Source organism: Aedes aegypti, chromosome 2, assembly GCF_002204515.2.
Source record: "Aedes aegypti strain LVP_AGWG chromosome 2, AaegL5.0 Primary Assembly, whole genome shotgun sequence".
Classification (NCBI taxonomy): Eukaryota; Metazoa; Arthropoda; class Insecta; order Diptera; family Culicidae; genus Aedes; species Aedes aegypti.
This window is the reverse complement of record NC_035108.1, coordinates 227916271-227931626: the sequence shown is the minus strand read 5'-3', so window position 1 is coordinate 227931626 and position 15356 is coordinate 227916271. Positions and strand designations below refer to the sequence as shown.

At 37.5% G+C, this 15356-nt stretch overlaps 1 protein-coding gene and 1 long non-coding RNA gene across 3 annotated transcripts in view; both read left to right on the top strand.

The window, feature by feature from the left end:
• Window positions 1–1105: 1105 nt before the first annotated feature.
• The window catches only part of LOC5564189 (uncharacterized protein F13E9.13, mitochondrial), a 73417-nt gene continuing 59166 nt past the window's right edge, over window positions 1106–15356 (top strand). Inside the window, exon 1 of one of the 2 annotated variants that reach the window (XM_001648476.2) lies at window positions 1106–1339. In XM_001648476.2, coding sequence (XP_001648526.1) covers window positions 1270–1339 — 70 coding nt within the window. In that variant the 5' untranslated portion in view covers window positions 1106–1269. Of the gene's footprint in view, window positions 1340–1626; window positions 1773–15356 lie in introns of those variants that run through there. The other variant, XM_021844267.1, reaches the window with a different exon arrangement.
• LOC110676419 lies at window positions 1786–2183 on the top strand. The gene is made up of 2 exons (XR_002500366.1): window positions 1786–1988; window positions 2057–2183. It is a non-coding gene; the product is annotated as an uncharacterized LOC110676419 (long non-coding RNA).

Sequence of the window (15356 nt, the reverse complement as noted above, 5' to 3'; positions counted from 1 at the left end):
TACGGTACAAAATGTTTCACCAATACAAGCGAGCGAGCTCCCATAAGAAGACGTGTAAATTAGTGACGTAGTTATTTTTGTTTACGTTTTTTCTCTTTACTAATACACAGCCATTGCTTCTTGTTCCACACCTTAGTATATATTTTCATTGGGCTTGGAGGCCATCTTTAACTTGCCTGCCGTTTTGTTTACAAACATTACTGCCTTGCCTGGATGATGCTGAAACTGAAACTAGGTGTGCTGCCATCAGTGCGGACGAAATTGTCAAAAAAGAAAGAAAGGAGTAGAGCACACAAGGAGCAGGGGCGACCAGATTGGAATAATTCTTGACAACACTGTTTCTCCAACCAATCATGAGCCAATCCGTCGACTACCTGTCTCAGATGTTTGTAAACAAAACGGCCAGCCCTTCCTCACCTATCCTGTCTGGTTTTCTCCACAAAGTGAGCATAATAGGACACCCTAAAGAATAGGGTCCTAAAGCCCTGCCCTAATTTTAGTGCCAAATGCCTAAGTTTAGGCCAAGAAAACATGTTTACTCAATTTTCTAATGTTTTCCGTTGGTTTAAGCCCAAAAAACATTTTTTTGAGATTTTCTCACACCTTTTGGCTTAAACTCAAATTTTGTGTGTATTTTGTTTTCCGTGTCCCTTACGAAATGTCAGATAGGAACAACCCCAGTGGTCGAACTAAAACCCCTGTGGTGTTTTTGTCGACTAAGCGAACGTCAAACATGATCAATAGTGTCAAGGTTCATTTATGGACCAAATTTTTAAATTAAAGTTTAAACATGATCTAGCCATTATTTGAGCGGGAAAAATTGCTAAAGTAGTTACAGTAACATGCTCTTTCGTGTAATTGAATAAAAACAAGATTTTATTAAAAATTTTAGGACCCAATTGAACGCGCCTTGATTGGAACCACGTTTGACGGTTCAATTAGGCATTTCACGGCAAAATTCTCTCTCTCGCTCTTCAACAAAACTTGAAAACAATGGTGCCAGTACCTGCCAACTTTGACAGGTACTGGCACCGTTGTTTTCAGATTTCCCGAAGGATGGAAAGAGAGCGATTTTCTGATGACGTCACCGTGCAATGGGCAATTGGAACCTTTGGTTTCAGACTTGGTTTCAGAATTCGCGCTTCTCTATATAAACAAATTCTCTGCCCATTCCTATCGTTCCTAGTTCCTATCTGAGTGATTGCGTTTGCTTTGTGCTAGTACTGGATTTTGTTTATCATAACGAACACGTAAAAACAAAAGTTGATTATGTTATTCAAGAAACTTTTTCCATACAGATTTCCTATCATAGGGATGATACATTTGGATGCTCTTCCAGGTAAATATCAAACATATAATATATTAAAATTTGATTCCACATCATTGTTTTGAAGTAACCATCGAGATATGGAGCAGGTGCAAATGCGATTGAATGGATACAATCCATTTCCGGAAAGATTCGCAATTTGAGCGATACTGACAAAATGTACACTATTAAAGAAAATATAGCGTTGAAATAGCCCATTTTCGAAACGATAACAGTGTTGATATTGCTGTTACTTTCAGACGCTACGACACCGCCTCCTGTCAAAATTTCATTCATAAAATGAGCGGTGAGCTGATCCGAAACGGCTCGTAAAGTTGACTATTGTGGCTTGATTAGGTCGTATGAATAAAACCTAGTATTTGCTCTTGCTCAACCCGATTTGAGCAAAGTAAAGTCTCTGAGCATTTACTTAAAACCGTATAAATAAAACGATACTTTACTCAGAGTAAGTTTGAAATTCGAACATAGCTTTTACTCTGTCAAAATGTTATTTTTGTTTTGGTTATCCGATTTTTGCAGTGTGCAAAAAGTAGTCCAGCGCTGTGCAAAAAGTACAAACCGAAGTGCCTTTGCGGAAGTTAACTGTTTTTTCTTGTTCGCTGCCACTTGCTGATGGAGCCAAACACCCCGGTGTAACTCAACGTCTGCCGGAAATGCGACGGTAAGTTCAACAATCCGAAACGGTAATAATTTAATTATTTTTGTCCCTCATCCCTCATCGGTTAATAGACCGCTACGACACAGCAGGTGTCCGTGTCGCGGAATTGGTGGAACAAGTACAAACCTGAGCTTACAAAACGGAGTCCAAAGGGATAGATCAGCAACGGCATCTGAATCCAAACCGGCAGCAACTTCAGTATCAACAGTACAAGGAAGTTAGATTCCGTTCGGCAAAATGGATCCACCGTACATTCAAGGGCAAGCCAGCAAGGAAGAAAACTGGCGAAAAGTTTCGCGGGCAATTCCATGAGTGAGTTCAACACGGCATAGTGGACCGGATGGACAATCTGCAGAGAAGCCATAGGACAAGGCACTGGTGTTGATCAAACGAAGATGCTATCGGCGTGAAATACCACAGCCAACCACGGGAACATGGGCGAAACCATGGTGAACAAAGAGAGCTTGCATTCCCCTCTCCTCTGGCCATTGAAAAATTAAATAAACTATGCTACTTAGTCGGACGCCTGTTTTTTTAAATATTTCCTCAAACAGCTATGTTGGTGACAATGAAAACTTCTAGGAGAACTGCCGAAAATATTAAGAACCTGTCTACTGTACTACTAACCTCAAACTAAAAGCTAAAATGATCAGGGGATTCTTCGAAGAAATTGTCCGGAAACCTTTAAACATCCCAATATTTTCTAAGAATTTTCTTAATCGGCCTGGTATAGTGCCCAACCTTTTTGAACCGCGGGCCGAACCTCATAATAGTAGTTTATGCAACAAGTTGCAGAATAATGATTTTTACAGCACGAGTCGTACATTTGTCCAACGAGGCTTGCCGAGTTGGAGAATTGCGACAAGTGCTGTAAAAATCAAGTTCTGCAACGAGTTGCGTACAACATTTTTTGTAATTTCGTAGAAGACCACTTGAGGGTATCAGAAACCCTATAGGAATGCATCCATTGTTTAACAATTTCTGAAAAAAAGTGTAATGATTCAAAACGCAACCCAAAACAGTTGCGTAATGAGAAAGCGTTGCGTAATAAATCATTACAGCACTGGTTTCAGTTGTGTAATGACTATTGCCGCACTGCATACTTCAATGCAGGAAAGTAGGCCGTTTCATGACAAATTGGCGTGATAAAAACCAGCCTATTACGATGAAAAATTGCAAAAACAATATTGTGTGGCAGGCCTTTTTTTTCAAAACAGCAATTTCAAAACTGTTGATAAACTCAAATATAAATGACAATAATATCTACTGGAAAAATTGTAATATTGCGCATTTCTTTCACCACTAAACTATCGCAGAAGTTTTTACAAGTGCGGAAACGCTAATAAAAATGCGCAATTGCATCAAATCGGGTAGGTGTCTTCGGGGGACTTATTCTTCGTAAATCGAAGAATAAGTGCTCTGAAGACACCAACAAGATTCAATACAATCCCGCACTTTTATTCTCACTTTCGCACTTATGAGACCGCACTTCGCAGTCCAGTAGTGAAAGAAATACACAATATTTGCCGAAGCATTATTTGTAGATTTTTTTTAGAGATTACTCTAGAGATCCCAACTAACATTTTCAGCGCTATAGGCTAAGATTATTTGCGTTCTGCTGAATAATTGTTCAATTGAAGCAGCGAATGAAACCTGTCAAAAATAGAACGATTAGCGTCAATACAGCTATAACGCAAACATTTTGCAGCTACAAATCATAGCTGAGTATATTCCGTCTTTTATCGCTTTTGCTGCTTTTACAAAGCTGTAACTCAACACCTCAAACTGTAGCAATCTAATGTTGTGGAATAAAAGTCTACAGCATTAAACCGGCTGCTTCTATGCAATATGTTTTGTTATGCTGCCTAATATAAATAAGAAGCGCTTTGTCATTTGTTATACAGCGCACATACAGCAACAAGCGCCTTCCGAAGATGTTATACAGCTACACTGAACGAAAGCTTCTGCCGTCAAATGAATGATTTGTAATTCACATGGGTCCCAAACTCCACATTCTGCAATTTCAATGAATATGAAGGAATATGCTGCATCCATCGTCAATTGAATAAAAATCATCCAATTCTAAGATGACTTTCAATCTACTTTCGTATGACTATAAGCAAGTAGTTGAGTTATTCATATGCTAATCAAAATGAATAACATCGGACTTTTGACGGATTGTAATTTCTTCCATGACCCAAATCGAAAATCATTCAATTATTTTCTTAGCTATCATACAGAAGATTAATGATCCTAGATAGAAAATTATCCTTGTTGACAGTTTTAGTTTAATGGCGGCAGCAGCGTGGTCACTTCGAAACATCTTCATGAACTCTACAGGTAATTGCACTTTACGATGGTATAAGCAAAATTTGTATCGTTTCATATCAATTGTTCACTCTTAAAGGCTCGATTCAACGGGTGCCTAAACCACATACCGCTTGAGTTCAAGGATTTCGGTTCCAGAATCAACAACCTTCAGCATGTACGCTTCAGCATCTTTTCCAGCAACCAAGAACAGTTATTCTGTTATGATCGCTTATTTGTTACAATGCCAATAAAACTGCATCCAAATTGAGAAAAATTCAACGATCTCTTTTATTTATTTGTTTTAAATTATTAACTAGCATTCAATGAGGTTTGTTTACACCCTTGAATGATAATCATTTGATTTTTTGCAGCTTCTAGAGGGATTAAATCAGGGTCCAGATAGCCGTAGCGGTAAACGGGCAGCTATTCAGCATGACCATGCTGAGGGTCATGGGTTCGAATCCCGCTGGTCGAGGATCTTTTCGATAAGGAAATTTCCTCGATTTCCAGGGCATAGAGTATCTTCGTACCTGCCACACGATATACACATGCAAAAATGGTCAATCGGCAAAGAAAGCTCTCAGTTAATAACTGTGGAAGTGCTCATAAGAACACTAATCTGAGAAGCAGGCTTTGTCCCAGTTGGGACGTAACGCCAGAAAGAAGAAAAAGAAGAAGAAGAAGAGGGATTAAAATCATATCAAAATTGGATAATTTCCATTCTGTACGATATGTAAACCAGGCATTACAATCTCATCTGATCGAAGAGATCATCTTCATATGGTGGAAAGATATTATCTTCAATCCAAGAGCGCATTGGAAGGATTCCATCTTTCAATCATATACATCTAGAGATTTTCTTGACAACTCTTTGCTATGCAAAACAATCTGCTTATGAAAATTATCCAATAAAGTAATTTGTTGTTAGTATTATTATTTTGACTAACTTTGCTATATATAAAATGATGTCTTGTGAATGATGGCGAATTCCAAAGCCCAGAATGGTGAAACAAAGAAACGAAATACAGCTAAATTGAATTGTGATGTTAACCTCTCTATGATGGTTGTTTTTGTTCAAAAGAGAAGTGAAAGTGAACACTTCTATTGTGCTTTCTGTAGAATGGGTCAAATAAGGACTCCTTCTTCGTGGGGTTTGTGCTACCGTACGAATCTCTGCCGCATAATTTATGACCGCGTCGGGTCTTATGAGTGTTGCAAATGAAGGAATTAATCGGAATCTGTGAAGTTTTACGGAGATACGGTAATTAATCCTACCAAAGTGTTCAGCTGATGAGATTCCAGTGAACATTTACCGGAATCTGTGAAACGAACTTAGTGAGTAATTTGCTAAACAATGGTAAACATATTTCTCCATTCCGTTTCTCTAAATTCCAGAACCTTACAAGTTTATTGGCACGTATGCAGGAGATATAAGAAAATATGTTATTGCAGCTTTTCATTTTAAAGAGTTTTTTATTAGAATGTAGCTTCAATACATCTCAAATAAACAAACCACAAAGAATCAAATTTAAAAATATATATATTTAGAATGTCCAGCTAAGGGGTCCTAGGACTGGCTTCCATTTTCCAGCATTTATATTTAATTTCAAATAGAACGCGCAACTTTGGATATAACGTACATCGCATAATGTGTTCACTGTTGTAACATGCTGGAAAATCTATAGGAAAATTAAATGAAAAACTGCTTTCTTAAAAATGTGTTTCTTTCACTAACCTTCGTTTGCCGTTTGCTCTCCAAACACAAACGATATCATTGTCAAAACCAAGGTATCTAGAAGGGAGGTACCCCAATGTGTAGGATTTCCCGTTCCGCCATTTTGAAATACCAAATGACAGCTGGCAAGTTTGTTTTGATAGTGGACGAACACTACATAGAAACTACATATCTTAAAATTATTCTGCGACACAGTTTGCCTTTCAAGCATATTGAGGATTTTGCCCTCTAATAGACTCACACCTAAAATAATTTGTCACACCAAAATATTCTCCCACTATGTTTGCCATATATTGGATGGCGTCGTAGCTAACAAAACCAACAAGTAACGCACATGTAACGCATTATGTTGGATTGTACATTGAATGCAAGATGCGTGCTTCTATGAAAGTGCCATATAAACTGGCGTGCGAGTATTTATTTTTCCACGTTGAAAATGTGTACGTGAATCTATTCCTCAACTAAACGAACAATATACTTTCACAACTTTCACATATTTTACATGATTTTTGTTTAACTTATCCGAATTCGTATATGTGATTCAGGGATATCAGGTGCAGGGCGTCACAAAGCAGGAATATAATATTCCTTCCACTCTCACGGGGTACACATCACAGGTAATTCGCCACCATTTTTTCAAGATTGTGGAACACCGAACAGCCCATGCTTTGTCTTTCCGAAGTTGAAAAGATATGGTTCTCAATCAGAACATCTTCTACGATTCATAACACTGGTATTTAATTAATTACGAGAGTTCGAGTCGTGACCAACTTCGTGGATGCAGGAGAAAATTTTCGCTACACTGTATTTATGTTTCTTGCAGTAAACAATAGGTAGCAACGCCATAGAAACCATAGAGTGAAAACAGTATACACAAACCCGCCAGCTAGCCAGCTCGCCAGCTGTCACTTACATATCCCCACAACTGACCTCACCTCGCACCCACCGACTGCTCAGATTGCTGAACCATTCCTTCTAGAAATCTTGGTCAAAACTGTTTTCCATAACCGCATGGATTACTGTGTTTGAAAGATTTCATCAAGCATCAAATGAGTCAAAGATATTGATCAAAGATCGATCAAAGAGCTCTAAGATGATATTGCGTTATTCGATCCATATCTTTCTCAGATGATCAAATGATGAGATGAAATGCAATGCCTGATGTAAACAGATGATTTCAACGCAGATGAATATCATCCTGAATGTGTCTGAAAATAGGTATGGGGCTCGGATGAGGCAAAAATCATTCAATTTATTGCGGGAGATTTCGTTCAGTGTATACCTATCCCACAGAGAAACAGGCGTAACACTTAGAACAAATCGCGATCAAAATCATAGTCGCGAAAACATGTACGTCCAATGCTAAAACCACTGTAGTTGGCCGATGGACCAACAGGTGGCGGTAGTGTGTAAACGTCAAACATGAATAAAAACGACGCGAGCGCTGCGGGTGGTCGATTGACCACCTACAAGATATTCGAATCGATCGTTAAAAAGTTGGTCGATGGACAGCGATGAAAGTGTGACGTCTGTTTGTCTGTGCCTATCCTATGAGCCTCTGTACGTGCTATAAATTCTTTTGTTCTCATGACTTTTACTGTGCGCCGTGTGTTGGTGCTGTCTCGCTCTCTCTCACTGGCAACTTGAAAACAGGGCGCACAGTAAAAGTCAAACGTTTTATAGCATGCATAGGCTCATAGTCCATTTCTCGCATAACTTGTGATCTCGCCCTAAAGGCCATTGGTAACCGAGTGTGTAGATCCTTGTTTCTAAGCAAATGAATGGACTAGGATGAAAACTATCACCACTAAGAGATAGAGGAGGACCTTCTCTTCATCATAGCATTGTTGAATAACGTGTAAATCCATTCGTTTTCTCGGTAGCTACAAGCTACACACCCGGTTACCAATGGCTTTTAGGGCGAGATCACAGGTTATGCGACATTTTACGAGACGTTTTTGAACAGCAGTAGATTCACCAGATTTGTTGGTAAAAGGATCGCATAAAAGCTTTCGTTCATATTTATGTTTAGCGCATTTACTCAGCATAAAGCCGTATAACGAAAGCTTCGAGAATGTTTACATCTGCACTAAATGTTAGTTGGGTAGTGCCATAGGATACGTTCGGTAGGCGTGCTGGCCGACAAATGGTTAATATTTACGCATTGTGATCATGCGCTGCTGATCAGAACAAACTCGCCGAATTCTTTTTTCGAAACTCCTCTGCAATCCGTCGCTCGTTTAATAATGAACAATAGCGTGAGCCGTAATTCGGCACTACCCATCAAAATGCACGCACCGCAGACATAAAAACTACAGTTCATAACCTATCCCGAACCGAGCATCCGCGAACCAATTCAATCGCTGGAGCCATCACAGAGCAATTTGGAGCAAAACGCAAGCAAATCATTTTCCAAAAATTAAAACTTTATCACTTTGAAAAACATGTTTCCACAGAACATTTGCACGTGTCATAGCCCCATCCGCCAAATCTAATGTTCATAAGCCGAATGGATCATTAAAAAAACCAAAACGGCCGCTATGGAAAGCATAGATAGCGCCACCGTAGCCTTGTGTGTTTGACAGAACAGCAATGCTGTCACAATGTTAAATCCCATATACAGAGGCGCCTTTGTTTTGATGCGGTGAGCACTTGCAAAAACTACATTCAATGATCCATTGGAAAAATAAACTCGGAGCGAGGTAAACGTGACACAAAATTCAAAACGCAGCCGCCCGTGCGCACAGCTTGCTGCGATCTTTTCACCATTGGTGTATCTTCACTTTTGCAAAAAAGTCAAAACCTATACCACTGCTAGGTGGATTCATCACAAAAATAGTACTTTCTTAAGAAGGGCTTCAGCTTCCCAAACAACTTCTCTGAAGACACCATACCTCTAAAATCAACTTTTCGGTTGCAAAACATTTTCGATCACGAATTTAGGCCCTTAGAAGCACTGTGCACCGGTGGAGCCTCGAGCTCGAATCTAGTGTGGGGCAAAAGTTCGCTGGCTGAAACACAAAATCTCGATACTTTTATACTATGGACTTATCCACGGTCTTCTTTTATCCTCGACTTTCTTTTTTCTTTTCTGCTGTAAATGCGGGCAATGTTTACATTAAATGACATCCGGACCAACATCCGGACAACGAATGTTCACCGGATGAACGTGAATTGGATGAATGCACAACGAAATCGTTTATTTATTGTAAACACGGCCCGCAGTAAAAGGTTTTCTTCCCGGGGGAAGAAACAGCGTGACGTCATTGTAGATTAGTTCATGGTCTAATCCTGGGAGGGAGGCACCGATATTACACACGAAATATGACACAAAGTTATTTTGAATTGCAAGAAAACTCCAGCTTGCCAACGACAATCAAGGCAGACTTGATGAAAATCGCTAGTTTTCTTTTGTTGTGTTCCTTCGATCGTTCTGGACAAACATGGAAAAAGGGCCAAAGTTTTCTGAGCATTTAATTTTCGTTTTTATTGGAAAAAGTAAAATAATGCGTATTTGAACACTTTATATTCAATCAGGATAAAAGGTGCTATTGTGACATTACTTTTGAATAAGCATGAATAGCTTTTCAATCGATTTTTTGTCACATTTGATAAAATGCAAAAATTAGTTTTAATCAATTACGCGCTTTTATCATGTTTGTCCATTGTGTTAGATCTGGGCTCAAAGTGACAGTTCGTGACAGCAGAATCTCGGCTCACCTTGACGTACATAAATTTCGTATTGGTTTCTCCCTCCCAGGTCTAATCCACCGGTGTACTAAATTCATTCGGTCTGAGAATGAGCCATGCTATAAAACGTTTGACTTTTACTGTGCGCCCTGTTTTCAAGTCGCCCGTGAGCGAGAGCGAGACAGCACCAACACACGGCGCACAGTAAAAGTCAAGAGAACAAAAGAATTTATGGCACGTACAGAGGCTCATTGTGACACTTGAGCGGGGCACGCTCCCGTATGAGCCTCTGTACGTTCCATTTTTTTTTAATTTCTTTATTAGTATCATTCCAAACATTACATTCATTATTTCTTACATCTAGGTGTTCTGTGTTATTAGGCAACACTATCATCCTAATTTGGTAAAACAAATCTAAGATTTTATTAACATTTTGTTAACAACATATTACATTTCGGGGCCTATTTTGTAAATCGAGCTGATTCATGTGACTCGTCTGTATCCGTTGTCGATCAAAGCAAGCATGCATATTTCAGATGTTACCCGTCGACTCCCATAGTAATCCACGGTAGACACAACAAGGTAGGCTATTCCCACGTGTAAACAACGATTTTCTATTAAAACATGTGTCGTCATTCCTATCGTCAAGCATGGGGCCTTGAAGATAGTAAAGGAGAGCAGGCCTTGCTTTCTTTTGCACTCGTTCGAGTTTGCGATAGGAATGACGTCACTGCCAAATGTCATTTTTCGGAGTATAATACCTTGCTTCTTTTTACCGTGATAGTAATCCAGTCACATACAGTGACAACTGTCGAAAAACTCGAGTGACAGAGCTGAGTCGAGCGAATTTTTCGGTCGACAGTGACTCCAGTCGAGTCATTTTGATCGACTCAACTTATAAAATAGACCCCTTAACCTAAACATATAACGCATTAATCGTGGCAATAGAAGATTGTAACGATTTTTGCCTGAAATTATTGATTATTTTATTTGACATTTGTTCTAATGTTTCAACATTGGATATTCTATGTAACTCATTGGTACTATACCAGGGAGGAAGTTTCAGAATCATTTTCAAAATTTTATTTTGAATTCTCTGCAGAGCTTTCTTCCTGGTATTACAACAGCTAGTCCATATTGGTACAGCATACAACATGGCTGGCCTGAAAATTTGTTTGAATATCAAAAGCTTGTTATTAAGACAAAATTTTGATTTTCTATTAATAAGAGGATAGAGACATTTTACATATTTGTTACATTTGGCTTGAATGCCCTCAATGTGATTTTTGAAAGTTAAATTCTTATCTAGCATGAGCCCTAGATACTTAACTTCATCTGACCAATTTATTGGAACCCCTCTCAGCGTGACAACATGTCTACTTGAAGGTTTCAAATAAAGAGCTTTTGGTTTATGTGGGAATATTATTAGTTGCGTTTTGGAAGCATTAGGAGAAATCTTCCATTTTTGCAAGTATGAAGAAAAAATATCCAAACTTTTTTGCAATCGACTACAGATGACACGCAGGCTTCGTCCTTTCGCGGAGGGGCCTGTGTCATCCGCAAACAAAGATTTTTGACATCCCTGAGGTAACTCAGGTAAGTCAGATGTGAAAATATTGTATAATATTGGTCCCAAAATGCTGCCTTGAGGAACACCAGCTCTTACAGGAAGTCTTTCAGATCTGGAGTTCTGATAATCAACCCGAAGTGTACGATTTGACAGATAACTTTGAATTATTCTAACAATGTATGTTGGAAAATTAAAGTTTTTTTAATTTTACGATCAAACCTCCATGCCAAACACTGTCGAATGCTTTTTCTATGTCTAGAAGAGCAAGACCAGTAGAATAATAGCCTTCAGTTTTGTTGGAACGGATCAAATTTGTTACACGTAAGAGTTGATGAGTGGTCGAATGTCCATGGCGGAATCCGAACTGTTCATTGGCAAAAATTGAATTTTCGTTGATGTGGGCCATCATTCTGTTCAAAATAACCTTTTCAAAAAGTTTACTGATGGAGGAAAGCAAGCTGATTGGACGATAGCTAGAAGCTTCTGCAGGATTTTTGTCTGGTTTTAAAATTGGAACAACCTTAGCATTTTCCCATTTGTCAGGAAAATATGCTAATTGAAAACATTTGTTAAATATATCAACTAAAAATGACAAGCTACTTTCTGGAAGTTTCTTGATAAGGATGTAGAAAATTCCATCATCGCCAGGAGCTTTCATATTTTTGATTTTTTTTTAATAATAGTTCTCACTTCTTCCAAATCAGTCTCCCAGGCATTTTCGAAAACGTTCTCTTGATTGAGAATATTTTCGAAGTCTTGAGTAACTTGATTTTCAATTGGACTAGTAAGTCCTAAATTAAAATTGTGCGCACTTTCAAACTGCATAGCAAGTTTTTGAGCTTTTTCGCAATTAGTTAGTAAAAATTTGTTTTTCCTCTTTCAATGCCGGTATTGGCTTCTGAGGTTTTTTCAAGATTTTAGATAATTTCCAAAAGGGCTTAGAGCCAGGGTCCAATTGAGAAATTTTATTTTCAAAATTTTTGTTTCTTAAATCTGCAAAACGTTTATTGATTACTTTCTGCAAATCCTGCCATATAATTTTCATAGCAGGATCACGAGTGCGTTGAAATTGCCTTCTCCTTACGTTTTTAAGACGGATCAAGAGTTTAAGGTCATCGTCTATAATCACGGATTCCAATTATACTTCACATTTTGGAATTGCAATGCTTCTGGCTTCAACAATGGAATTTGTTAAAGTTTCAAGAGCATTGTCAATATCAAGTTTAGTTTCTAAAGAAATGTTAACATCAAGATTAGAGTCAACATACGTTTCATATATATTCCAGTCGGCTCGTAAATAATTAAAAGTGGAGCTGATAGGATTGAGATTCGCTTCATCGGATATTTGAAATGTAACAGGCACATGATCAGAATCAAAATCAGCATGAGTAAGTGATTGGCTACAAAGATGACTAGAGTCGGTTAAGACCAAGTCAATCGTAGATGGATTTCTAGAAGAGGAAAAACATGTAGGGCTATCAGGGTATTGAATTGAGAAATATCCTGAAGAGCACTCATCAAATAAAATTCTGCCGTTGGAATTACTTTGAGAATTATTCCATGACCGATGTTTGGCATTAAGGTCTGAGGTCACGCTTCTCGCGCGAGAGAGGATTTTGAAATTTTCAGCGATTGGAATAGAATTTCTCGAAGCCTACTCAGAATATCGTAATTTCCAAGCGAGGAGCTCTTCGAAATCTTTCTTAAAATATTTTGTGAAGATTTCATAGTTCTGGCATCAACCAAATTTGAATATTAACCTAAAGAGCATAACTTTTTACTGACAATTTTTGGGGACTAACCACCGTTTTTTGATTTTTTAAAATATGTATAGTCAATTTATTGAAAAACCGGCTCGAGGAAGCCTGCGTTTTGTATTTATGTTCATTTTGGTATAATAAAAAGTGGTGTACATGCTTTAAATTTTGAGTATTATCGATTTAAAACCAGGGAAATTTTCAAAATTTTCAGGATATTCTCCGAACTTGAGAGACAACATTCTCTCATTTTCTCCGAGCCTGAAAAAATACGAGAGTACCAATGATCGCAGTTGGGCGTAGGGTAACCAGCACAAGATCACTTAGTATTCAGCAGCATTTCTGTTGGTATGATCTTGTTATGAACAATGATATATAGGCACAGCATACACTCTGTATATGTTCAAATAAATTATAAAATATTACCATATTCATAATTTTCATTGTATCAATCTGTTTTATTTTCATTTGATTATGGTAAACATGAATTGAACCAATAGTATTTTGGAAACCCTATGCGGTTAGGAATCACTCTGTCCCTTTGGCTCTCTGTTTACTGTTGCGGTGCGTTTAGCAGTACACGTTATGAAGTGCTCGAATCAAAACTTATCAAAAAGTTATCATGTTATAATGCGATGATTACCACATTGGTTCTTATTTGGCAACATGTGCTTGAACTATGCATGTCAAAATTGTTAAATAATAAATAAAAAAAAAACAATCAGAAACAATAGTGATGGATCAGGCGAATATTTCTATTTGTTAAGAACATTGTTGTGAATAGGCAGATCATCTGGAAGAATATTCAAACTAATAAAGCTCTTTTTTGAAATTCTTCAATTTTGTATGGAATGTTATGATGCTTCCTACTGAAAAACTACCGTCGATGAGAGTGACAATGGATCAGACGGTGTAGTTATAATATTCATAGTGTATTCTTTACAGATTCAGAGATTCTTTCTTCTTTTTTTTATTTCTGAGGTAATTTCATAGTTATTTGCAAATATATTATATATTCAGGAGAATATTTGTGCTCATTTATTTATTAATACGCAATTGGTTTGGAGAATTTATGTGTGCATTGGGCAGGTTTGAAATAATTTTCCAATATTTTTTTGAAAGAATATTTGTGTGAAATAAAATTATTTCAAAATGCGATAAGTTTAGAGATTGTTGGTAAGGATTAAAAAATTGTTTAAATTATTAGATTATTTTTAAATACTCAGGAAAACAATATCTTTAAATTCTGATATTGATTATGTACCGTAAAACGGGGTATCTTTGATAATGCGGGTAACTTTGACAGTGCGTAACCCACCACATACTAAACGAAATATCATAATTTCTGTTAATCGGTTAAGCAAAACGAATGCAAAACTTAAGAATATTAGTATGTCACTCCATATAAAAGCTGCTTTCATTTGAATCGAGACCATTTGAAGCTTTTTTACACGAATATTAAAAATTGACACAATTTTAGCATTTTTGAAACGCTTACAAACAATCTGTTCTACGATCACTATTTGATGTACTTTTGAATAGTTGGCTACTTATATTTGGCAGCATATAACTTGAATACGGTCTCAAATCTCTCAGCGAAAAGCATTTTCACAAACTGGGTCCATTTTTGTAATCTAAGTCAGAAATTTCAAAATAACGTTAAACGCCTATAGGTATGCAATGCCCTACAAATGTTCGTACAGTCGCCTCTCCACATCTCGATATCGAAGGAACCATCGAGATAGGGAGAGATCGAGACAAAGAACATTAATTTAATGAACACTAGATTGAAAATCAATCCGTTACTAGGAAAATAATAAACAAACAAACTTCATTTCGAGTTTCCAAATTGTTCTGAATCATTTAAATCTGGTCTAGCAACCTTTGATTATGTTCATATCGACATATGAAGAGAAAATTGGGAACAAACAATCAATAGGATCACATCGAGATATGGAGATATCGAGATAGGAGAGCGAAATCGTATGCAGCATGAAGGGACCGAAGCAATCATCGACATAGGGAGAGATATCGAGATGTAGAACATCGAGATGTGGAGAGTCGACTGTAATTCATTCAATTTTGTTCGATGCATAATCCATTATCAAAGTTACCCCAAAACAGAAAACCGACTTTCGATTATATAAAAAATTATACATCCATTCAAAATGAATCTTTTGGCAATCTATCAACAGCAATCGATAGGTACCCGACTAAGGGTACATAACAAAATTATATCAGCATATGTTATTATGTTATAAGATTTTTCGAACATAGGTTGTTACAAACTTGATGCAGGATGTTGTTAA